The sequence below is a fragment of the Pleurodeles waltl genome, chromosome 1_1 (genome assembly GCF_031143425.1).
Source record: "Pleurodeles waltl isolate 20211129_DDA chromosome 1_1, aPleWal1.hap1.20221129, whole genome shotgun sequence".
NCBI lineage: Eukaryota > Metazoa > Chordata > Amphibia > Caudata > Salamandridae > Pleurodeles > Pleurodeles waltl.
Window position 1 is genome coordinate 6,055,953 of NC_090436.1, and position 24,930 is coordinate 6,080,882.

The following is a 24,930-nucleotide window of genomic DNA, read 5'->3' on the forward strand; positions in this document are numbered from 1 at the left end:
CCCCCTCCACCCCAGTCAGAAAAAAATCATTGGGGGCCCCCCCTCCAAATTTTTCACAATAATTCTATTAAATTGGCAATGTTTAAATACGTCTAGGCGTATTTGAACATTGCATTTAAGTTCTGTTACCGTTTTAAAAATGCAATCAAATACATGATGCCAAACATACTGTTTGGGTCAGGCAGGCGTTACTAACGTGTAAAAGTATTCACAGTGTTGTCATTAGAAGTAGGGGTGGGGATTTGAAGAGTATTTGGGGTTCCTTCCCTTTTGACACATACTCCCAGCTTGGATATAAATGACAATACATGTCAGTGATGGCCCATTACAGAGTGGTTTACCGCTGCTCAGTTTCTTCAGATTAAAACAAAGCCCTGTTATCAGCATAATGCTTCTTTTGGCCAGAGCCTGGCGTCCCCCCTAGGATCATTTGAGGCCTCCCTAGGAGGCCCCACCCCTCAGGTTGAAGACACCTGTTCTAGAGGGTGTTGTCGCCTGATTGGCTGAACTTCGGTTCTTTTTAAATGATAAGGAAAAGTTTTTAAAGTGAACTTTTTCTTACATTAAATGCCAAGTATATCCCTTCGATGACATGGTATGATTCAAGCATGTGAATCTATGAAAGATCCAGTACTGGAGAAATAGAACCACAGGACAGAACTTTAGGAGTAAAGGACAGAAGCTGTGTAAAGTAGAGTGAAGAAGCCCCGAGTAAACAGTCACCTACGAGAGCGGGACAAGCCTGTGCAGCAGGAATGCAGATCACACCCGTTTCATAAATATACTCTATTTATTGATTTACAGGTATACACGTGACGTTTGTTATCTTGCTGCAGAAGTTAAGAAACCTGCTTGACTTGTCGTATCAGGAGAAGCCAAACTATTTATGTATGAATGCTGCATAAGTATTTGGCATTTTCTACAAGGCACCCAGAGCTGTGATTCATGCAACTCTACCAACATATTTAATTAAAATCAGGTCTCTGATGGCTACTAGCAAGACAGGCTCATTCTGCTAGACACCACTTTAGATTGTCGCTTACTGAACTACCAATGGAAGAGGGACAGAGGCCTATGACGGCCCCCTAAGAGAGGGTACAAAGGCTGGGGAAGTGTTCATCAGTGCCCCCCTAAGAGAGGGTACAAAGGCTGGGGAAGTGCCTATGATGGCCCCCTAAGAGATGGTAAAAAGGCTGGGGAAGTGCCTATCAGTGCCCCCCTAAGAGAGGGTACAAAGGCTGGGGAAGTGCCTATCAGTGCCATCCTAAGAGAGTGTACAAAGGCTAGGGAAGTGCCTATGATGGCCCCTTAAGAGATGGTACAAAGGCTGGGGACGTGCCTATCAGTGACCCCCTAAGAAAGGGCACAAAGGGTGGGGAAGTGCCTATGAAAGCCTCCTAAGAGAGGACACACAGGCTGGGGACGTGCTTATGAAGGCCCTCTAAGGGGAGGTAGAAAGGCTGGGTAGGAGGCCACGGGGCGCACTTGAGGCATGTGATTTTTGAGGAGCTGGTCCACTGTAATGCTTGGGCAAGGCAGGGTGGTGCGCATGGGTCTTAACATGGCCTCTGACTCCCATTCGTCACACTCCTGCTGGTTTGTGGCACGCCAGGAGTTGCGGTCTGTGCCATCGCTGCCTCTGACTATCACGCCAGGAGCCAGTTTCATGGACTCCAGTAGGACACCAGCTTTGATTGAGATTGGCCCGCTGATGTCCAGGGGGCTAAGCGAAGATGGCTGATGTTTCGCCTTGGCTTGGATGCTCTGATCCAATGGGTTGAAGACCTTACTGGTGAGTGCGAGTCTTGGTGAGGCATCGGGAGAGGTACTGATGTCAAAGCTGCCACTCTGTGGCAGTCCGCGCCTCTTGTACGGAGATACTTTGCTTGCGTTGGAGGCCTTGTTCCTCTTGCTTGGCTGAACAGTGGCCGTGCCCCCGGATTTGGACATTTCTTTAACGTGCCGCTCCGTCTCCAAGTGTGGGTCTACGACTTCAACTTGTGGCTTGACTGAGTGCTTAGGTAAGCGTGCGGGGTCCAGCTTGGGCACAGAGATGAGCCTGCCGAATTCATCATAGACCACTTCTTTGCTCTGAGTGGGCCTGTTCAGCTGGATCCTCAGGATGTTGTGGAAGGATGTTGGAAGCAGATGGATGTTGTTGAAGCCATCTTCTGCCTCCTCCTTCAGCAAGGACTGCGACAGCTGCTGGAGCAGCATCTCCTTCTCCGTGTCCTCCAGGGATTTGGTGATGTTCTTCAGGCCGGCCGAGCGAAGGGGACCACGGTAAGGACGGAATTCTCTCTTGGGCTTTTCTTGCTTGGGAGGCGGAGCAGGCTGAAGAACTGGTTTTCGTATCTTACAGAGAGGTTTTGACCCTTTCGCTTCAGGGGGCCCTGGCTGTGGCAGGCTTTCTGCAGATACAGTCCCTGGCTCGGACTCCGGCACCAGCGAAGGACCTTCTGGTTCTGGTGCGAGTTCTTCATCTGATCGAAGCACACTAGTGGCACTCTCTTCTGGGCCTGGCTCAGGGAGCAGCACCTGCTTGAACAGAAAAGACAACATGTTAAAACTCAAAACGAAGAGCGGTCACTGGAGTCATATTTTGAGAGGCAAATTCAGAAAAACATACAGTATGGTGTCCTTGTCACGCGCCACTATCCGAACCTCAGTGTTAGTAGGCCTGAGGCAGAAAAGCCTTGCACCAAAGATTGCAAAGTAGCATTTTAAATTCAGGTTGTGCAATGGTCATACCTCTCTGCTGCTAAATCTGATGCAAAGTTCCAGGGAAAGGCAACCTAGCATGTTAGTGATTAGACCAAAGTGATTAGACCAAAACATCAACCTGTACATAAAAGAAATTCGATCATTGGAAACACTAGCAGTGAAGGAGAGAGGAGGTTAATCCTCGCTAGGGACAGACCCTGGGGTGACACAGGGCCAGATGTACATAGATGCAATTTTGCATTTCCTAAATAGTGACTCCATTAAGAAACCGCTACTTTGGAATTGCAAAACCTAGGATGGCTTTGGGCAAATGGCCCCTTGTGATGCACCCTACAAATAAAGGGGCACATGGAGAGCACACATATGCCCTAAGGGCATATGTGTGCTCTACTGCACTTTTAAAAAAGCATCTTTGGATGTTTTTTTAGTTTTTTTTAATTGTACATAATTACCATCAACTTGAAGTCAATAGAATTGAATTTCCTAAATGCCCAATTCGCATTTATGAAATGCTTTGTACGTCTCAATAGGAATCACAATTAGGTAATCCCTACTTGCGAGTTCCTATTTAGAGGACTGCAGCTTGCAAACTGTCCTGGGGAGAAATCACAATTTGTGATTCCCTAAGGGGGTTTGTATATCTGAAAAGCCCATTTAGCATTTAAAACGGCCCGAAATAGCGATTTGCACCATTAAGAAATGCTAAATGGCTTTGTATATCTGGCTCATAGAGTGCAGTTGAGTAGAGTGCATTGGCGTAGAGTGCAGTGCTTAAGAGTACAGTGGCATAGAGTGGAGCAGAGTAGTGCAGAGTGGAGTCGATTGTTTCAGAGTAGAGTGGAGTGGTGCAGGGTAGAGTGCAGTTGTGTAGAGTGGCATAGAGTATAATGGCGTAGAGTAAAGTGGTGTGGAGTGCAGTGGCGTCGTATGGCATAGACTGGAGTGGTGTAGAGTGGTACAGAGTGCAGTGGTGTAGAGTAGAGCGGCAGAGAGTACATTGGCATAGAGTAGAGTGGTGTAGAGTAGAGAGTTGTAGTGTGAAGTGGCGTAGAGTGGAGTGGCATAGAGTAGAGTGGTACAGGGTAGAGTAGAGAGTTGTAGTGTGAAGTGGTGTAGAGTGCAGTGGCGTGGTGTGGCGTAGAGTGGTGTGGCAGAGTGGAGTGTTGCAGAGTGGCGTAGAGTACAATGGCTTAGATTGGAGTGGCATAGAGTGGAGTTGTGTAGAGTGCAGTGGTGCAGAGTAGAGTGGCAGAGAGTACATTGACAGAGAGTAGAGTGGTACAGGGTACAGTAGAGAGTTGTAGTGTGAAGTGGCGTAGAGTGAAGTGGCGTAGAGTGGAGTGGCATAGAGTGGAGTGGTACAGAGTGCAGTGGTGTGTAGTAATATAAAGTGGAGGGGTGCAGAGTAGAGTGCACTGGCGTTGAGTGGCATGTGCAGAGTGGAGTGGAGTGGTGCACACTAAAGTGCAGTGGGGTGGAGTGGTGCAGAATAGAGTGGAGTGGTGTAGAGTGGAGAATTCATGGTGTGGTAGCACACTGCCATCACAGACCACACATTTCCAATTGAAATGGCCATTACATTTGCACAGACATACAGTTTCACTAACTATATAGTGCACTGACGAAAATGTGTGGAAATTGCATCACCTAGTGTAATGATTTGTTTTCATCATATTAAGGTATTTGTTTCCAACACACTTTAGAAACAACAAAAAATGTGCTTCACTTGTGTTACAAACTCTGATATATGAAATACTTACACAGTTCATTTAAATGTAGTTGTGTGCTAAACAACTCTTTCCTGCCCCCCAGTATCCAGCAAGATTGTAACATAAATCATCTCACTTCGAAGCCAGAGAAAGAAAAGTAAACAAGCGCCCTCGGAAGACCACGTCTGACATTTCACCTCGGGCTTTCAATGCACAGCAAATGTGACGAGATAAGAACACGGTTTACAGGCCTGTTTACAGAAAGGAAGCATGCAGAAGGATACTGTAAATAAGGTTTGGGCAACAGAAGGTAAGAACTCAAGCCGGACAGATAAAACAAATAAAGCCAGCAAATGGATACTTGTGAACCCAGAAAGGGTCTCCACCCAACAGGGATACTTGTGAACCCAGAAAGGGTCTCCTCCTACCAGGGATACTTGTAAACACAGAAAGGGTTGCCCCTACCAGGGATACTTGTGAACACAGGAAGGGTCTCCCCCTACCAGGGATACTTGTGAACCCAGAAAGGGTCTCCCCCCAACAGGGATACTTGTGAACACAGAAAGGGTCTCCCCCCAACAGGGATACTTGTGAACACAGAAAGGGTCTCCCCCCACCAGGGATTCTTGTGAACACAGAAAGGATCTCCCCCCACCAGGGATTCTTGTGAACACAGAAAGGGTCTCCCCTACCAGGGATGTGAACACAGAAAAGGTCTCCCCTACAAAGGATACTTGTGAACACAGAAAGGGTCTCCTCCTACCAGGGATACTTGTGAACACAGAAAGGATCTCCCGTACCAGGGATACTTGTGAACACAGAAAGGGTCTCCCCCTACCAGGGATAATTGTGAACCCAGAAAGGGTCTCCCCCCAACAGGGATACTTGTGAACACAGAAAGGGTCTCCCCCCACCAGGGATTCTTGTGAACACAGAAAGGGTCTCCCCTACCAGGGATACTTGTGAACACAGAGAGGGTCTCCCCTACCAGGGATACTTGTGAACACAGAAAGGGTCTCCTATAGAGATACTTGTGAAAACAGGAAGGGTCTACTCCTACCAGGGGTACTTGTGAACACAGAAAGGGTCTACTCCTACCAGGGGTACTTGTGAACACAGAAAGGGTCTCCACGTACCAGGGATACTTGTGAACCCAGAACGGGTCTCCTCCTACCAGGGATACTTGTGAACACGGAAAGGGTCTCCTCCTACTAGGGATACTTGTTACCACAGAAAGGGTCTCCCCTACCAGGGATACTTGTGAACCCAGAAATGGTCACCTCCTACCAGGGAAACTTGTGAACACAGAAAGAGTCTCCCCTACCAGGGATACTTGTGAACACGGAAAGGGTCTCCTCCTACCAGGGATACTTGTGAACACAGAAAGGGTCTCCCCTACCAGGGATACTTGTGAACACAGAAAGGGCCTCCTCCTATAGAGATACTTGTGAACACAGAAAGGGTCTACTCCTACCAGGGATACTTGTGAACACAGAAAGGGTCTCCTCGTACCAGGGATACTTGTGAACACAGAAAGGGTCTCACCTACCAGGGATACTTATGAACACAGAAAGAAAGGGTCTCTTCCTACCACAGATACTTGTGAACCCAGAAAGGGTCTCCCCCTACCAGGGATACTTGAGAACACAGAAAAGGTCTCCTACTACCAGGGATACTTGTGAACACAGAAAGAAAGGGTCTCTTCCTACCGCAGATACTTGTGAAAACAGGAAGGGTCTCCCCCTACCAGGGATACTTGTGAACACTGAAAGGGTCTCCTCCTACCAGGGATACTTGTGAATACAGAAAGGGTCTCCTCGACCCTACCAGGAATACTTGTGAACACAGAAAGGGTCTCCCCCTACCAGGGATACTTGTGGACATAGAAAGGGTCTCCCCCTACCAGGAATACTTGTGAACACAGAAAGGAGCTATACTTGTGAACACAGAAAGGGTCTCCCCCTACCAGAGATACTTGTGAACACCGAAAGGGTCTCCCCTACCAGGGATACTTGTGAACATAGAAAGGGTCTCCCTTACCAGGGATACTTGTGGACACAGAAAGGGTCTCCCCCTACCAGGAATACTTGTCAACACAGAAAGGGTCTCCCCTACCAGGGATACTTGTGAACACAGAAAGGGTCTCCTTCTATCAGAGATACTTGTGAAACCAGAAAGGGTCTCCTCCTACAAGGGATACTTGTGAACACAGAAAGGGTCTCTTCCCATCAGACATACTTGTGAACAAAGAAAGGGTCCCCTCCTCATACTTGTTAACACAGAAACGATCTCCTCCTACCAGGGATACTTGTGAACACTGAAAGGGTCTCCTCCTGTCAGAGATACTTGTGAACACAGAAAGGGTCTCCCCTATCACGGATACTTGTGAACACAGAAAGGGTCTACTCCTATAGAGATACTTGTGAACACAGAAAGGGTCTACTCCTACCAGGGATACTTGTGAACACAGAAAGGGTCTCCACGTACCAGGGATACTTGTGAACCCAGAAAGGGTCACCTCCTACCAGGGATACTTGTGAACACAGAAAGAGTCTCCCCTACCAGGGATACTTGTGAACACGGAAAGGGTCTCCTCCTACCAGGGATACTTGTGAACACAGAAAGGGTCTCCCCTTCCAGGGATACTTGTGAACACAGAAATGGACTCCTCCTATAGAGATACTTGTGAACACAGGAAGGGTCTACTCCTACCAGGGATACTTGTGAACACAGAAAGGGTCTCCTCGTACCAGGGATACTTGTGAACACAGAAAGGGTCTCCCCTACCAGGGATACTTGTGAACACAGAAAGAAAGGGTCTCTTCCTACCACAGATACTTGTGAACCCAGAAAGGGTCTCCCCTACCAGGGATACTTGTGAACACAGAAAAGGTCTACCACTACCAGGGATACTTCTGAACACAGAAAGACAGGGTCTCTTCCTACCACAGATACTTGTGAACACAGAAAGGGTCTCCTCCTACCAGGGGTACTTGTGAACACTGAAAGGGTCTCCTCCTACCAGGGATACTTGTGAATACAGAAAGGGTCTCCTCGACCCTACCAGGGATACTTGTGAACATAGAAAGGGTCTCCCCTACGAGGGATACTTGTGGACATAGAAAGGGTCTCCCCCTACCAGGAATACTTGTGAACACAGAAAGGATCTATACTTGTGAACACAGAAAGGGTCTCCCCCTACCAGAGATACTTGTGAACAACGAAAGGGTCTCCCCTACCAGAGATACTTGTGAACACAGAAAGGGTCTCCCCTACCAGGGATACTTGTGAACCCAGAAAGGGTCTCCCCTACCAGGGATACTTGTGAACACAGAAAGGGTCTCCTCCTATCAGAGATACTTGTGAACCCAGAAAGGGTCTCTTCCTACCAGGTATACTTGTGAACACAGAAAGGGTCTCTTCCCATCAGACATACTTGTGAATCAAGAAAGGGTCTCCTCCTACCAGGGATACTTGTGAAGAAAGAAAGGGTCCCCTCCTCATACTTGTGAACACAGAAAGGGTCTCCTCGTACCAGGGATACTTGTGAAGAAAGGTAGGGTCCCCTCCTCATACTTGTGAACACAGTAAGGGTCTCCCCCCACCAGGGATACTTGTGAACACAGGAAGGATCTGTACTCGTAAACACAGGAAGGGTCTCCCCTACCAGGGACACGTGAGGTAAGCTGCTGTTCCTCCCAAGTCTCTAAGGACACTCAGCCACCCAGCCCCACGAGGTTGGAGCCATGAGCCTCAGGTTACACAAAGCTGCCTGCATTGACCCCCAGATCCATGTTACCTTCGGGGGGCCCTGCTACCCGAGGATTGCTGCACAGCCCTGATGTTGGCTCAAGTGGCGGCAAAAAGTAATTGGACTCCAGCCTGTCTGACTTCTGGAAAACGGTGAGGATCTGTGGCCGCATTTAATCCACTGTTTGGTTACTTTTTTGGAAAGGTTCTGATGTTGGAATGAAAAATGAAACCACATCCTCCTCCAGGGTCCATGCTAAATCATCACTGGAAAAAGAGATCTCCCCATTGACCTTTGAACTTGAGTTATAGGCTCGGTGGAGGTGTGGCCAGGAGTGCCACGAGAAGCCAGTCTTGAAACCTTTAAGGCTCAATCTACTGGAAATTCTAGGGGGCTACTACATGGATTTTTAGGGGACCACTACACAGACCCCAAATGCCCCTGTACCGTCATTCAGAACCAAGATGCTTAAGCGTATAAATTTGATTGGACAAAGAAATGAGGTAAACTAAAGAAAAAGAAGCTGAGGCACAAAGACCAAAACCTGTGTGGAAGGCGCAAGAAAACTGAAACTGTGGCTGAGGCCTGGGGGTTCCTGGGTTGATATCTCAGCGAGAAGGTAGGAATTGGTGCCTGTTCAGGGCCTCTGACTAAGAGATGACAGGTTGTCCCTAGTTAAAAGCTGCTTCCATTCACAGCTCGGTGGTCACTCCGGCGGCAGTGTGTATGGTCAGACCTCTAGAATGAGTGCTGGTGTCGTTTTACACTGGATAGAGTGCCACCCCCCCCCCCCCCCACCCCACCCCGGCTTTCTGCCATTCACCGCTCGGTGGTCACTCCGGCTGCAGTGTGTACGGTCAAACCTCTAGAATGGGTGTAGTGTAGTTTTACACTGGTCAGAGTGCCTCCTACCAATGCCTGTTTACATTCACCGCTCAGTGGTCACCCCGGCCACAGTGTGTCCAGTCAGACCAGTAGAATGGGGGTAGTTTTACACCGGTCAGAGTGCCCTCTACCAACGCCTGTTTAAATTCACCGCTCGGTGGTCACCCTGGCCACAGTATGTCCAGTCAGACCAGTAGAATGGGTGTACTGTGGTTCTACACCGGTCAGAGTGCTCCCTACCAACGCCTGTTTACATTCACCGCTCGGTGGTCACGCTGGCCACAGTGTGTCCAGTCAGACCAGTAGAATGGGTGTAGTGTAGTTTTACACCGGTCAGAGTGCCTCCTACCAACGCCTGTTTACCTTCACTGCTCGGTGGTCACCCTGGCCACAGTGTGTCCAGTCAGACCAGTAGGATGGGTGTAGTGTAGTTTTACACCGGTCAGAGTGCCTCCTACCAACGCCTGTTTACATTCACCGCTCGGTGGTCACCCTGGCCACAGTGTGTCCAGTCAGACCAATAGAATGGGTGTACTTTTACACCGGTCAGAGTGCCTCCTACCAACGCCTGTTTACATTCACCGCTCGGTGGTCACCCTGGCCACAGTGTGCCCAGTCAGACCAGTAGGATGGGTGTAGTGTAGTTTTACACTAGTCAGAGTGCCTCCTACCAACGCCTGTTTACATTCACCGCTCGGTGGTCACCCTGGCCACAGTGTGTCCAGTCAGACTAGTAGAATGGGTGTAGTGTGGTTCTACACCGGTCAGAGTGCCTCCTACCAACGCCTGTTTACATTCACCGCTCGGTGGTCACCCTGGCCACAGTGTGTCCAGTCAGACCAGTAGAATGGGTGTAGTGTAGTTTTACACTAGTCAGAGTGCCCCCTACCAACGCCTGTTTACATTCACCGCTCGGTGGTCACCCTGGCCACAGTGTGTCCAGTCAGACCAGTAGAATGGGTGTAGTGTAGTTTTACACTAGTCAGAGTGCCTGATACCAACGCCTGTTTACATTCACCGCTCGGTGGTCACCCTGGCCACAGTGTGTCCAGTCAGACCAGTAGAATGGGTGTAATGTAGTTCTACACCGGTCAGAGTGCTCCCTACCAATGCCTGTTTACATTCACCGCTCGGTGGTCACGCTGGCCACAGTGTGTCCAGTCAGACCAGTAGAATGGGTGTAGTGTAGTTCTACACCGGTCAGAGTGCTCCCTACCAATGCCTGTTTACCTTCACTGCTCGGTGGTCACCCCGGCCACAGTGTGTCCAGTCAGACCAGTAGAATGGGTGTAGTGTAGTTTTACACCGGTCAGAGTGCCTCCTACCAACGCCTGTTTACATTCACCGCTCGGTGGTCACCCCGGCCACAGTGTGTCCAGTCAGACCAGTAGAATGGGTGTAATGTAGTTCTACACCGGTCAGAGTGCTCCCTACCAACGCCTGTTTACATTCACCGCTCGGTGGTCACCCTGGCCACAGTGTGTACAGTCAGACCAGTAGAATGGGTGTAATGTAGTTCTACACCGGTCAGAGTGCTCCCTACCAATGCCTGTTTACATTCACTGCTCGGTGGTCACCCCGGCCACAGTGTGTCCAGTCAGACCAGTAGAATGGGTGTAATGTAGTTCTACACCGGTCAGAGTGCTCCCTACCAATGCCTGTTTACATTCACCGCTCGGTGGTCATCACCGCTCGGTGGTCACCCTGGCCACAGTGTGTCCAGTCAGACCAGTAGGATGGGTGTAGTGTAGTTTTACACCGGTCAGAGTGCCTCCTACCAACGCCTGTTTACATTCACCGCTCGGTGGTCACCCCGGCCACAGTGTGTCCAGTCAGACCAGTAGAATGGGTGTAGTGTGGTTCTACACCGGTCAGAGTGCCTCCTACCAACGCCTGTTTACATTCACCGCTCGGTGGTCACCCTGGCCACAGTGTGTCCAGTCAGACCAGTAGAATGGGTGTAGTGTGGTTCTACACCGGTCAGAGTGCCTCCTACCAACGCCTGTTTACATTCACCGCTCAGTGGTCACCCCGGCCACAGTGTGTCCAGTCAGACCAGTAGAAAGGGTGTAGTGTAGTTCTACACCGGTCAGAGTGCCTCCTACCAACGCCTGTTTACATTCACCGCTCAGTGGTCACGCTGGCCACAGTGTGTCCAGTCAGACCAGTAGAATGGGTGTAGTGTAGTTCTACACCGGTCAGAGTGCCTCCTACCAACGCCTGTTTACATTCACCGCTCGGTGGTCACCCTGGCCACAGTGTGTCCAGTCAGACCAGTAGAATGGGTGCAGTGTGGTTCTACAACGGTCAGAGTGCCATCTGCCAGGTCAGGGGACCGGGTGGAATGTTGCTGAGGAATCAACCGAGTCAACCTGGTTAAGGCTTGTTTACTGATGTGTTACCAGGAGATGATGCCAAGGAGGGTACCCCACAGAGCAGCAGAGGAGCAGTGCCAGCCAAGGGCACACTATGCCCTCCAGTGATTAGCTTGGTTTTGTTGTGGCATCTCTGTTACAGGTGGTGTGAATGCTCCACCCAGAGCCAGCTGCATAACTATTCTTGGATTGCCATAGAGATAGTCCTGTGGGTTTAGTGCATGTGTCCCTTGTGGGGAGACTGTACACGTTGTAAGAGAAACAGCTCATGCCTCATTAGTACATGCAAACATTATTCAATTTCCAGTCCATGTCTGCAACTTGCAAACAGGCCCAGTTCACCCAAAGGACACACAGAGGAGTTTGCTCACTTCTGTACAATAACCGGAGTTATATATGGCAGAAAGGTGGTTGTCTGCAGAGTCATGAGACAGGATCTCCTCCCAGCTCCCTCGGGAAACAGTGTTCATGCTGCAGCTAATTTATCCATCACCTCGTCTGATCCCACAAACACACGAACAGCCACAGCAAAGGTCTAAAATGCTTTATTTTTTTAGCTTTCTTGTTAACATCACTCTCTCCTTCCAGGGCCTGGGGGCTGGTACCAGCCTTCAAACAGGGCTATTTCAAACCCACTCGACCCCCATCAGCTCAGCAAATCAACTCCACTGGGAGTCTGGAGGGATCAACATTTGTTAAACCAAACACGATGAAGCAATGTGCTGGGTCACCACATGCTTAGCACACACGTGGACACACACATGTGTGTTAGCAGGAAAGCACTTTGAGTTTACGCTGTTACACATCGGAACCGGCTTGTAATTGCCGGCCCCGCTATGGCAAGAACCGTTGTTCGACCGCGTTAACGGCCATGGAACCTGCTCAAGCTATTATGCCAGTTTCTTTTTCGGCATATGACAAATGACTATGTCATTGAACATTATTAATCATTACCGACTGGATACCACTTAGCCCTGAAGAAGCCCTATGTTGATGGGCGAAACGCTTTGGCTGTCATTTCTATGTATCTTACGCCGTAATAAGTTCACTGTACGAATACAAGGTTTTGGAATTGGAAAGAAATAAATCGAAGATTTGCTTCATCGCTACTACAGGAGAATTGGACTCTCTTTGTTACTGCATTCAAACATTTGTTTTTTAAGTGGTGCACCGCCTTTTTAGTTTGTATCAGTGGGCGACCACAGTGTTTAGGCATGTGGAGGCTGGGGCTGTATAAACCCTGGAGGCTGGGTTTGTGGAAGACACTGGTGGCTCTGATTGTGGAAGACCCTGTAGGCTGGTATTGTGCAAAGCACTGGGGGCTGTGGGACTGGAAGACTGTGGAGGCCAGAAATACGGAAGACTCTGGAGGCTGAGGCTGTGGGAGACACTGGAGGCTCGTATTGTGCAAAGCACTGGGGGCTGTGGGACTGAAAGACTGTGGAGACTGGGAATGCAGAAGACCCTGGAGGCTGGGGCTGTGGAGGCCCCTGCAGGCTAGGGTTGTGGGAGACACTAGAGGCTGGGTTGTGGGAGACACTGGAGGCTGGTGTTGTGTAAGAGGGTGGCATTGGGGAAACACTGGAGCCTAGGAATATGCAAGACCCTGGAAGCTGGGTTTGTGGAAGACCGTGGAGGCTGGAATTGTGGAAGACCCTAGAGTATGAGGTCTGCGGATTGTAGAAGACACTGGATGCTGGGGTTGTACTTCCCACGTGTGGTTCAGATAGTGCAGGACGCTGCTGGTTCAGATGTATGGACTGGGATTAAGACAATTCATTTGACTCTTTGCCCTGGTGACCCTTGTCTGTCTCCTTGGGTTAAAGAGTGCCTTCAGGTTTGCTAAAAATTCTCAACCATTTCATCAACTGCTTTAATCCAGGTTAATTCCAGATCCATTTAAACACACTTTAGGGACTGAAGTCTCTGTTGAATATAGATTTTTCAGATACCCAAAACTATAATAATGATGGCCTTATTTCTGACAGTGCTCTTCTAAGGATGGTGAACAGCAGGCGTTCACAGGAGTATGTAATATTCTACAAGTGTGACAGTCGGCTTCAGCCCAACAGAGGCACAGACACTGTGGTCCTTGGCCCTCAACCAACCTTCTTGGAGACCATGGACGTGGGCTCATCCATCATGTTGCTGCGCTAGACCCCTCTTTTTACCCCTGTGGCCCCTCTCTTGACACACATTGAGGAGTTGGTCAAAGGGGTTTGAGTTCAGGCTAGCAAGAGGTTTACTTCATTGTTATCCATTGGGATGTACAAATGGATAATTCATCATCAGAGTTAATCAGGTAAATCGCGGTGTTTCTCTGGGCTACACCTCCTTCGTACTTTTTCCAGATACTGCAGTTTTTACGACGTATGTCTGCAAATTACCGTCCCCATAGTTCTGTGTGTTTGTGAGTCCATTCATGAGTCTGCCCACAGACAGCTATACATTGAGCTGGAGATGCACAGACCAGGCACAATATACTCACTGGTGATGTAGGTACTGGTTCACCTACAGTTGCATCCCAAAGGGAGGAGGAATCATTGCTCTTTGAGGGTAGCCTGCGTAAGACTCGGCTGTTGTTAGGGCTGTCTCTGTGGTGTCCATCGCAGAGCTGGTGTGGGTCACCTGACCCCCTCCTAGTGTGCTTGCTAGCAGTCTTTATTTGATTAATGTTCATTGATTGCTGTCCAACATTGTGCCTGAAACATGAGGTCGATTCCATTAACCCGGCATTACTCCTTGGCTGACTTATGTAAGGCCTTGCCCCCAAACCCTTTGAAACATAAAGAGACCGTCGACTTCGAATGCAACCCACGGCACGTCTTCAAGTGCTGGCCAGTCATCGCCTGCAACTGAAAGTATGTGATTCTAGCAAAGCTCTGGTGAGAGCTGTGACCAGCCACCTGCCAGGTTACATGAAACAGAGCCAGCAGATTCATGATCCTCAACCAGGACCTGATCTGCTGGTGGAACGGGATCAGCTCTGGCAACCTCAGAGAAGAGCATTCAAGACACTAACATGGATATCCTTCCCCTTTGAGGACAAAACATTTCCTCTCTACTATTTCATTGGCCTCCTAACCTTGGGACTGCCTCCTAGCCCCTAGTTCAGAAATAGAACTTCTAGAGATCATGAAAGTAAACACAAAGCCATGACTCTCCTTGACCTGTTGGCCACCTAGGACACCACTGATCACCATATTCTTCTGTTCAGACTGAGCGAGAGTTTTGGTGCCGCTCACTCCTGCAGAGCTGAATTTCATTTTAGATGATATGCTGTGTTGTCTCAGCACTGCCTTTTACCACTCCAGTTCAGCTGGTACATGTGGCCCCATCTCTGCAACTTCATCTACACGAGATATAGTTCAGATGTGTGCTGACGACACACATCTACACTCACCTACATCCGCCTAGAGGACAATTCTGAGGACGATAACAGCATCACTAATGGCAGAGACCTTGTTCAACACTGGATCAGCTATAAATTCCTTAGACAATGCCAACACAGAAATCCTTGTCTTTGGAGGCCAAACACTTCCTTTCTACTGTTCCATTGGCCTCCCAAACAGAGGACTGCCTCCAAGCCCCTACTTCAGAAAACAAAACTTCTAGAGATCACCTTTGACTCAAATCTCTCATTCACTCCACAATTAGCTGCCATGGTCAAGTTGGTCATATTGGAATTTCCATGCGCTGCGTAAATCCTCATCAGCTCATCAAACTAAAGTGAAAAAACTATTCTTTTTGGGATGAATTGACTGATCTACACAGGCTGGCCCGAGAATCTAAGGGCTAATTTAGAGATTGGCGGACAGGTTACTCCCTCACAAACATGATGGATATCCCGTCCGCAATATTACGATTCCCATTGGATATAATGGAATTGTAATACGGGTGGACGGGATATCTGACAAACCCCATCTGCCAACCTCTAAATCAGGCCCTAAGGGACAAACTCCAAAGACTACACAATGAAGGTGTCAAAATCTACCTAATCATAGGCAAATGTGCCACGTTGAACCACCTCTGAAATAGTTCCGTTGGCTTTCAGTGGGTAAAGGGTTTACAATAATACCAATTTCCATCCAATGCTGTTCAAAGAAAATTTTCAGAAGAAGTGCAATCTTGTAACCCATACGTGTGAGGCTGCAATTGTAATGTACATAAATCTGCCCCAAAACAATTATTTGATTTAAAATAAAGGGACAGGTAGAGGGAAACTATAGTGTTTTTGAAATGCAGGATAAAACTAGAGATCATACCGCTCATGTAGTAAAACAGGATGACCAAACTTTGATTTTGCAATTCTCCGTACACTTTTCATTAAAGTATTCGGCAGAGAATCCAAAATTAAAATATATATTTTGATGATATACACATGATCATTAATTAGAATACTGTAAAATTATTGAATTTGCATTTTTAAAATCAATAAAAAGACATTTTACCTGAGTGTCGTCTGGCCTTGGAGTCAAGCCTGTGTGGATCACAGGCACGGACCCTTGTGCCCAAGAATCAGTGACACACGGTAGTGGTTCCTCATCTTCCTTCCAGTCACACGTGCAGTCCAAGGTAATGCCAGGTTCCCCTTCATCACAAACTAAGAACCGCCATTCTGCAATTTTGATCATGGCCTCCTTGGCTTGGCTGATAGTGAACGGGATACTCTGAAAAACATGCAACAACAGGATGAGTGACTGACCAAATGGAACACCAAGCAGCATACTCCTTAAACGGCTACATGTTACGCACTCTGGTAAATTCTGCACTCTTGGTGGATGTCCTTCCTCCTTACTAAATAAAAAAACAGGTGGGTTTACCACAGTAGGATACGCTTACAGACTCCCTAACCCACCACCAATAGTACCTTCGGTTCCAGTCTACAAGGGTATGTTGTAGAAGTGTATCTCCACCCCACAGTAGAATACGCTTGCCCACGCCCTGACCCACCACAAATAGCAGCATCAGTTACAGTCTACAAGGGTATGTGGTAGAAGTGTACTCCACCCCACAGTAGGATACGCTTGTCCACGCCCTGACCCCCCCCCCCATGCCTCCTTTTGTTCCAGTCTACAAGGGTATGTTGTAGAAGTGTAGTCCAGCCCACAGTAGGAGACGCTTGTCCATGCCCTGACCCCAGCACCAATGGATGGTTTTGTTGCAGTCTACAAGGGTATGTTGTAGAAGTGTACTCCACCCCTCAGTAGGATACGCGTATCTACAACCAGACCCACCACCAATAGAACGTTTGGTTCCAGTCTACAAGTCTCCAAAGTAGGATACGCTTGCGCATCCCCTGAACCCGCCACCAATGGCTCCTTTTGTTCCAGTCTATAAGGGTATGTTGTAGAAGTGTACTCCACCCCACAGTAGGATACGCTTATCCACGCCCTGACCCCACCACCGATGGCTCTTTTTGTTGCAGTCTGCAAGGGTATGTTGTAGAAGTGTACTCCTCCCCACAGTAGGATACGCTTATCGATGCCCTGACGTGCCACTAATAGTAACTTTGGTTCCAGTCTACAAGGGTGTGTGGTAGAAGTGTACTCCACCCCACAGTAGGATATGCTTGTCCACGCCCTCACCCCGCTGCCGAAGGCTCCTTTTGTTTCAGTCTACAAGGGTATGTTGTAGAAGTGTATCTCGACCCCTCAGTAGGATACGCTTGGCCACACCCTGACCCCACCACCGTCGTCTCCTTTTGTTCCAGTCTACAAGGGTATGTTGTAGAAGTGTACTCCACCCCTCAGTAGGATACGCTTGTCCACGCCCTGACCCACCACCAATAGTACCTTCGGTTACAGTCTACAAGGGTATGTTGTAGAAGTGTACTCAACCCCTCAGTAGGATATGCTTGTCCACGCCCTGACCCGCCACCAATAGTACCTTTGGTTCCAGTCTACAAGTCTCCAAAGTAGGATATGCTTGTCCACGCCCTGACCCCACCACCATGGATCCTTTTGTTGCAGTCTACAAGGGTATGTTGTAGAAGTGTACTCCACCCCACAGTAGGATACGCGTGTCCACGCCCTGACCCCTGCACCGACATCTCCTTGTGTTCCAGTCACAAGGGTATGTTGTAGAAGTGTACTCCACCCCTCAGTAGGATACGCTTGTCCACACCCTGACCCCGCCGCAGATGCCTCCTTTTGTTCCAGTCTACAAGGGTAAGTTGTAGAAGTGTACTCCACCCCACAGTAGGATACGCCTGTCCACGCCCTGACCCCACCACCGATGGCTTCTCTTGCTGCATTCTACAAGGGTATGTTGTCGAAGTGGAGTCCACCCCGCAGTCGGAGACGCTTCTGCATGCCCTGACCCCACCACCGATGGATCCTTTTATTCCAGTCTACAAGGGTATGTTGTAGAAGTGTACTGCACCCCTCAGTAGGATACGCTTATCCACGCGCCCTGACCCACAACCAATAGTACCTTCAGTTCCAGTCTACAAGTCTCCAAACTAGGATACGCTTGTGCGTGGCCTGAACCCGCTACCGATGGCTCCTTTTGTTCCAGTCTACAAGGGTATGTTGTAGAAGTGTACTCCATCCCAAAGTAGGACACGCTTGTCCATACCCTGACCCCACCACCGATGGCTCCTTTTGTTCCAGTCTACAAGGGTATGTTGTAGAAGTGTACTCCACCCCTCAGTAGGATATACTTATCCACGCCCTGATCCACCACCAATAGTACCTTTGGTTACAGTCTACAAGGGTATGTTGTAGAAGTGTAGTCCACCCCACAGTAGGATACGCTTGTCCACGCCATGACCCCACCACCGATGGCTCCTCTTGTTGCAGTCTGCAAGGGTATGTTGTAGAAGTGTACTCCACCCCACAGTAGGATAAGCGTGTCCACGCCCTGACCCCTGCACCGACGTCTCCTTGTGTTCCAGTCACAAGGGTATGTTGTAGAAGTGTACTCCACCCCACCGTAGGATACGCTTGTCCACACCCTGACCCCGCCGCCGATGCCTCATTTTGTTCCAGTCTACAAGGGTAAGTTGTAGAAGTGTACTCCACCCCACAGTAGGATACGCCTGTCCACGCCCTGACCCCACCGCCGATGGCTCCTTTTGTTGCCGTCTCCAAGGCTATGTTGTAGAAGTGTACTCCAGCCCTCAGTAGGATATGCTTGTCCACGCCCTGACGCCGCCGCCGATGGCTCCTTTTGTTCCAGCCACAAGGGTATGTTGTAGAAGTGTACTCCACCCCACAGTAGGATACGCCTATCCACGCCCTGACCCCACCACTGATGGCTTCTCTTGCTGCAGTCTACAAGGGTATGTTGTCGAAGTGTAGTCCACCCCGCAGTCGGAGACGCTTCTGCATGCCCTGACCCCACCACCTATGGATCCTTTTATTCCAGTCTACAAGGGTATGTTGTAGAAGTGTACTGCACCCCTCAGTAGGATACGCTTATCCACGCGCCCTGACCTACAACCAATAGTACCTTCAGTTCCAGTCTACAAGTCTCCAAAGTAGGATACGCTTGTGCGTGGCCTGAACCCGCTACCGATGGCTCCTTTTGTTCCAGTCTACAAGGGTATGTTGTAGAAGTGTACTCCACCCCAAAGTAGGACACGCTTGTCCATACCCTGACCCCACCACCGATGGCTTCTCTTGCTGCAGTCTACAAGGGTATGTTGTAGAAGTGTAGTCCACCCCGCAGTCGGAGATGCTTCTGCATGCCCTGACCCCACCACTGATGGATCCTTTTATTCCAGTCTACAAGGGTATGTTGTAGAAATGTACTACACCCCACAGTAGGATACGCCTGTCCACGCCCTGACCCCACCACCGATGGCTTCTCTTGCTGCAGTCTACAAGGGTATGTTGTCGAAGTGTAGTCCACCCCGCAGTCGGAGACGCTTCTGCATGCCCTGACCCCACCACTGATGGCTACTTTTGTTCCAGTCTACAAGGGTATGTTGTAGAAGGGTACTCCACCCCACACATAGGATGCGCCTGTGCACGCCCTGACCCCACCACCAATGGCTCCTTTTGTTGCAGTCTGCAAGGGTATGTCGTAGAAGTGTACTCCACCCCTCAGTAGGATACCCTTATCCACGCCCTGACCCGCGACCAATAGTACCTTCAGTTCCAGTCTACGGTCTCCAAAGTAGGATACACTTGCCCACGCCCTGACCCCACCACTGATGGCTCCTTTTGTTGCAGTCTGCAAGGGTATGTTGTAGAAGTGTACTCCACCCCACAGTAGGATACGCTTGTCCACGCCCTGGCCTCGCCACTAATATTTCCTTTTGTTCCAGTCTACAAGGGTATGTTGTAGAAGTGTACTCCATCCCAAAGTAGGACACGCTTGCCCATACTCTGACCCCACCACCGATGGCTCCTTTTGTTCCAGTCTACAAGGGTAAGTTGTAGAAGTGTACTCCACCCCACAGTAGGATACGCCTGTCCACGCCCTGACCCCACTGCCGATGGCTCCTTTTGTTGCCGTCTACAAGAGTATGTTGTAGAAGTGTACTCCACCCCACCGTAGGATATGCTTGTCCACACCCTGACCCCGCCGCCGATGCCTCATTTTGTTCCAGTCTACAAGGGTAAGTTGTAGAAGTGTACTCCACCCCACAGTAGGATACGCCTGTCCACGCCCTGATCCCACAGCCAATGGCTCCTTTTGTTGCCGTCTACAAGGGTATGTTGTAGAAGTGTATTCCACCCCTCAGTAGGATATGCTTGTCCACGCCCTGACGCCGCCGCCGATGGCTCCTTTTGTTCCAGCCACAAGGGTATGTTGTAGAAGTGTACTCCACCCCACAGTAGGATACGGATGTCCACACCCTGACCCCACCACCGATGGCTTCTCTTGCTGCAGTCTACAAGGGTATGTTGTAGAAGTGTAGTCCACCCGCAGTCGGAGATGCTTCTACATGCCCTGACCCCACCACCGATGGATCCTTTTATTCCAGTCTACAAGGGTATGTTGTAGAAGTGTACTCCACCCCTCAGTAGGATACGCTTATCCACGCGCCCTGACCCACAACCAATAGTACCTTCAGTTCCAGTCTACAAGTCTCCAAAGTAGGATACGGTTGTGCGTGGCCTGAACCCGCTACCGATGGCTCCTTTTGTTCCAGTCTACAAGGGTATGTTGTAGAAGTGTACTCCATCCCAAAGTAGGACACGCTTGTCCATACTCTGACCCCACCACCGATGGCTCCTTTTGTTCCAGTCTACAAGGGTATGTTGTAGAAGTGTAGTCCACCCCACAGTAGGATAAGCTTGTCCACGCCCTGACCCCACCACCGATGGCTCCTCTGGTTTCAGTCTGCAAGGGTATGTTGTAGAAGTGTACTCCACCCCACAGTAGGATACGCGTGTCCACGCCCTGACCCCTGCACCGACGTCTCCTTGTGTTCCAGTCACAAGGGTATGTTGTAGAAGTGTACTCCACCCCACCGTAGGATATGCTTGTCCACACCCTGACCCCGCCGCCGATGCCTCATTTTGTTCCAGTCTACAAGGGTAAGTTGTAGAAGTGTACTCCACCCCACAGTAGGATACGCCTGTCCACGCCCTGATCCCACAGCCAATGGCTCCTTTTGTTGCCGTCTACAAGGGTATGTTGTAGAAGTGTATTCCACCCCTCAGTAGGATATGCTTGTCCACGCCCTGACGCCGCCGCCGATGGCTCCTTTTGTTCCAGCCACAAGGGTATGTTGTAGAAGTGTACTCCACCCCACAGTAGGATACGGATGTCCACACCCTGACCCCACCACCGATGGCTTCTCTTGCTGCAGTCTACAAGGGTATGTTGTAGAAGTGTAGTCCACCCGCAGTCGGAGATGCTTCTACATGCCCTGACCCCACCACCGATGGATCCTTTTATTCCAGTCTACAAGGGTATGTTGTAGAAGTGTACTCCACCCCTCAGTAGGATACGCTTATCCACGCGCCCTGACCCACAACCAATAGTACCTTCAGTTCCAGTCTACAAGTCTCCAAAGTAGGATACGGTTGTGCGTGGCCTGAACCCGCTACCGATGGCTCCTTTTGTTCCAGTCTACAAGGGTATGTTGTAGAAGTGTACTCCACCCCAAAGTAGGACACGCTTGTCCATACCCTGACCCCACCACCGATGGCTTCTCTTGCTGCAGTCTACAAGGGTATGTTGTAGAAGTGTAGTCCACCCCGCAGTCGGAGATGCTTCTGCATGCCCTGACCCCACCACTGATGGATCCTTTTATTCCAGTCTACAAGGGTATGTTGTAGAAGTGTACTCCACCCCACAGTAGGATATGCCTGTCCACGCCCTGACCCCACCACCGATGGCTTCTCTTGCTGCAGTCTACAAGAGTATGTTGTCGAAGTGTAGTCCACCCCGCAGTCGGAGACGCTTCTGCATGCCCTGACCCCACCACCGATGGCTACTTTTGTTCCAGTCTACAAGGGTATGTTGTAGAAGGGTACTCCACCCCACACATAGGATGCGCCTGTGCACGTGCTGACCCCACCACCGATGGCTCCTTTTGTTGCAGTCTACAAGGGTATGTCGTAGAAGTGTACTCCACCCCTCAGTAGGATACGCGTATCCACGCCCTGACCCGCAACCAATAGTACCTTCAGTTCCAGTCTACGGTATCCAAAGTAGGATACGCTTGCCCACGCCCTGACCCCACCACTGATGGCTCCTTTTGTTGCAGTCTGCAAGGGTATGCTGTAGAAGTGTTCTCCACCCCTCAGTAGGATACGCTTGTCCACGTCCTGACCCCACCACCTATGGCACATTTTGTTCCAGTCACAAGGGTATGTTGTAGAAGTGTACTCCACCCCACAGTAGGATACGCTTGTCCACGCCCTGACCCCACCGCCGATGGCTCCTTTTGTTCCAGTCTACAAGGGTATGTTGTAGAAGTGTACTCCACCCCTCAGTAGAATACGCTTATCCACGCCCTGACCCCACCGCCAATGGCTCCTTTTGTTACAGTCTACAAGGCTATGTTATAATAAATATTGCATATTTTTCTAACACTGGTGTGGTTCTCTCCTGTGTGTACTTCACTAACTGACCTGTGTGATATTTGCAACCACTTTACACCCTCCTGGGTAAGCCTTCACTGCTCTTCACAGCTACCCGTATGAGAGCTCTGGTTATCTGGAGCCACCAACACTATGCCTGGACTCAGTACAGGGTGCCTCACCTATAGGTGTACACCATATACTGAGCCAGCCTCCTACAAACACAATATGGCACACCACATGTGCACCATGTCTCCTTACACTGCTTGCAGTATATGTACGTCACCCCTACAGCAGGCAGCACAGCCCGAAGTAGAATGCATTATATCACGTCAAGACATATCCACGTGAGCAGATATGCCCCTGCAATGTCTTTGTCAATTCTTAGACATGGAGAGTGAACAGAGCAGCCATTTTAAGTCCAAGTGCTGGACACGGGTCAATACGAGTTCCTCAGCTACATGATGGCTTCACTAAAGATAGGGACGTTTGGTATCAAACATCTCGTATTGATTCCAATACATGCACCCAGAGGGCACCTTAGAGGTGCCACCTGAAAACCTACCAACTGTCCCTGTGGGGACTGGCCAGTTTTACCCAGTCTGCCACAACCAGATACGTTGTTGACCTCCTAGGGTGAGGGCCTGTGCTTGTGGGCGGTCAATCACAAAGCCTGCTCTGGGAGAGGTGTTTTACAAAACTCACCAAACAGGGTGACCTACAAATCAGCATTTCAAAGCAGGGGGCTTCAAAGAGGCCCATCCGCTCTTGGTATGCAGATCTGACTTCACTCACAGGAGAGATGCCAACCCCTGCCCCACTGCCCATCTGGCACCTGGACCAGCTGGAAATCCCATATTAAGGGAGGTGTATCCACCCCCTTAAGTCAGACCCACCCCTGAGGTGAGCTGCCAAAGGTGGACACAATTTTTGGAAATCTGGCATCTTGATGTTAGGAGACCTTGGCCCATGGAGAAGAGGACCCGAGGTGTCCCCATAGCCCATGGACATCTCATGATTGGAACCCACTTGTTGGTTTCTCCAGACTGGACTCCCAGTCCTCACCTGCAGCATCTTCCCGATCAGACCGATCTCCGTTCCGTAACCTTGGGCATCCGATGCTGTACTACACCCCTGTGCCCGGCCGTCCCAGTGCCGAATGGTGTGACCTGTTGGTGTGGTCCTGACCCATGCCCATAACTTACCTAAAGTCCAAGAGATTGGCCTCGTAGAGCAAGTTACTTACCTTCGGTAACGCTTTTTCTGGTGGATACACTTGCTACCTGTGGATTCCTCACCTAATGAATTCTCCCCATGCGTAGCATTCGACGGAAACTTCTCTCTAGCTCTGCACGTCAGCGAGGACGTCATAATTGCCCGACTCCACGTGGCTCCGCCTGACGTCATTGTGGCAATAAGAGGCCCTCGCCGGCGTGCTGACGTCAGTTTACGCCATTTTTGACGTGCCTTTGAGACGGATAGAAAAAGATCGACAATCTAAACACTCCATGATCCTAACAATAAACCTTTATAAAAAACCTTTATATAGAACTTTTACAGACCTCCGTAAAAGCTGCATACCATCATGAACAGTTTGAAAACTTGCAAATAACCAGAATTGCAACTATGTATATATGCACAAATATAGAAATATAGAAACTAAGACACTGAAGTGCACACCCAAGGCGATCCCGGTATGACCAGACTGACAAGGGGGAGGCGGGAAAGACCGTGAGGAGTCCCAAAGCAGCACCACTGTAGTGCTTTCCTCTTATCTGGTTTCTAAGCACTAACATAACACAACAGAAATGCACTTCTGAGGTCAAAGAAGACTTTTATTGTTGTTAATTCTTCCCCAACCCCAATTTTTATGTATGACGAATTAGTAGCTTTCAAGTCCGCGTTAATCAAACAAAATATATCAGTTTGCAATATACACAGCAGGTTATATTTATAAGATATTGAATGCAAAGCAAAACAAATACTTCACCGTGTGGGAACTATCTACAGCTTCATCTTTCTAAGGTCTGCAAGCTGATGACCCCTGTCAGCTGCGAGAAAGAGAGATTCATCTACCCACACGGGATTGCTGGCAGCTGGCGCCAAGCTCCAGCACGAGGTCCGGCAGATTCGAATCTGACCCTCTGCAGCCTGTTACATTCGTTACAAAGGTGTGCCCCCTCCCCTCAGACCTGGGAAACTGAGCAAGCCTTTTGGAGACTGGCCAGGTCTCCAAGACTACTCCTGTTCCCAAGCTCCAGCGGAGAGAAAAACAACACCCATGTACTCTCTCTTATCATGTCTAGTCTACTGTGAGAAAAACATCTTGGTTCTCTGGTGCAAAAACACAGCTTGGAAAAATACAGCTTGGATTCTCAACTGCAATGTCTAACTCCACGTTAAAGGCAATGGGCAGCTAACCTAAATATCAAATGCAATGTCTAGTGTCATGTCAAAGCCAATAAGCATCTAAGCTGAATACAAAATGCAATGTCTTA

At 49.5% G+C, this 24,930-nt stretch overlaps 1 protein-coding gene across 3 annotated transcripts in view; it reads right to left on the reverse strand.

Moving 5' to 3' along the window:
• Positions 1 to 771: 771 nt before the first annotated feature.
• Positions 772 to 24,930, reverse strand: part of C1_1H2orf81 (chromosome 1_1 C2orf81 homolog) — a 102,000-nt gene continuing 77,841 nt past the window's right edge. For 2 of the 3 annotated variants that reach the window (XM_069204224.1, XM_069204395.1), the window contains 2 exons: positions 15,896 to 16,114; positions 772 to 2,541 (listed from right to left, as the gene is read on the reverse strand). In XM_069204224.1, coding sequence (XP_069060325.1) covers positions 1,429 to 2,541; positions 15,896 to 16,114 — 1,332 coding nt within the window. In that variant the 3' untranslated portion in view covers positions 772 to 1,428. The remainder of the gene's footprint in view (positions 2,542 to 15,895; positions 16,115 to 24,930) is intronic. The other variant, XM_069204301.1, reaches the window with a different exon arrangement.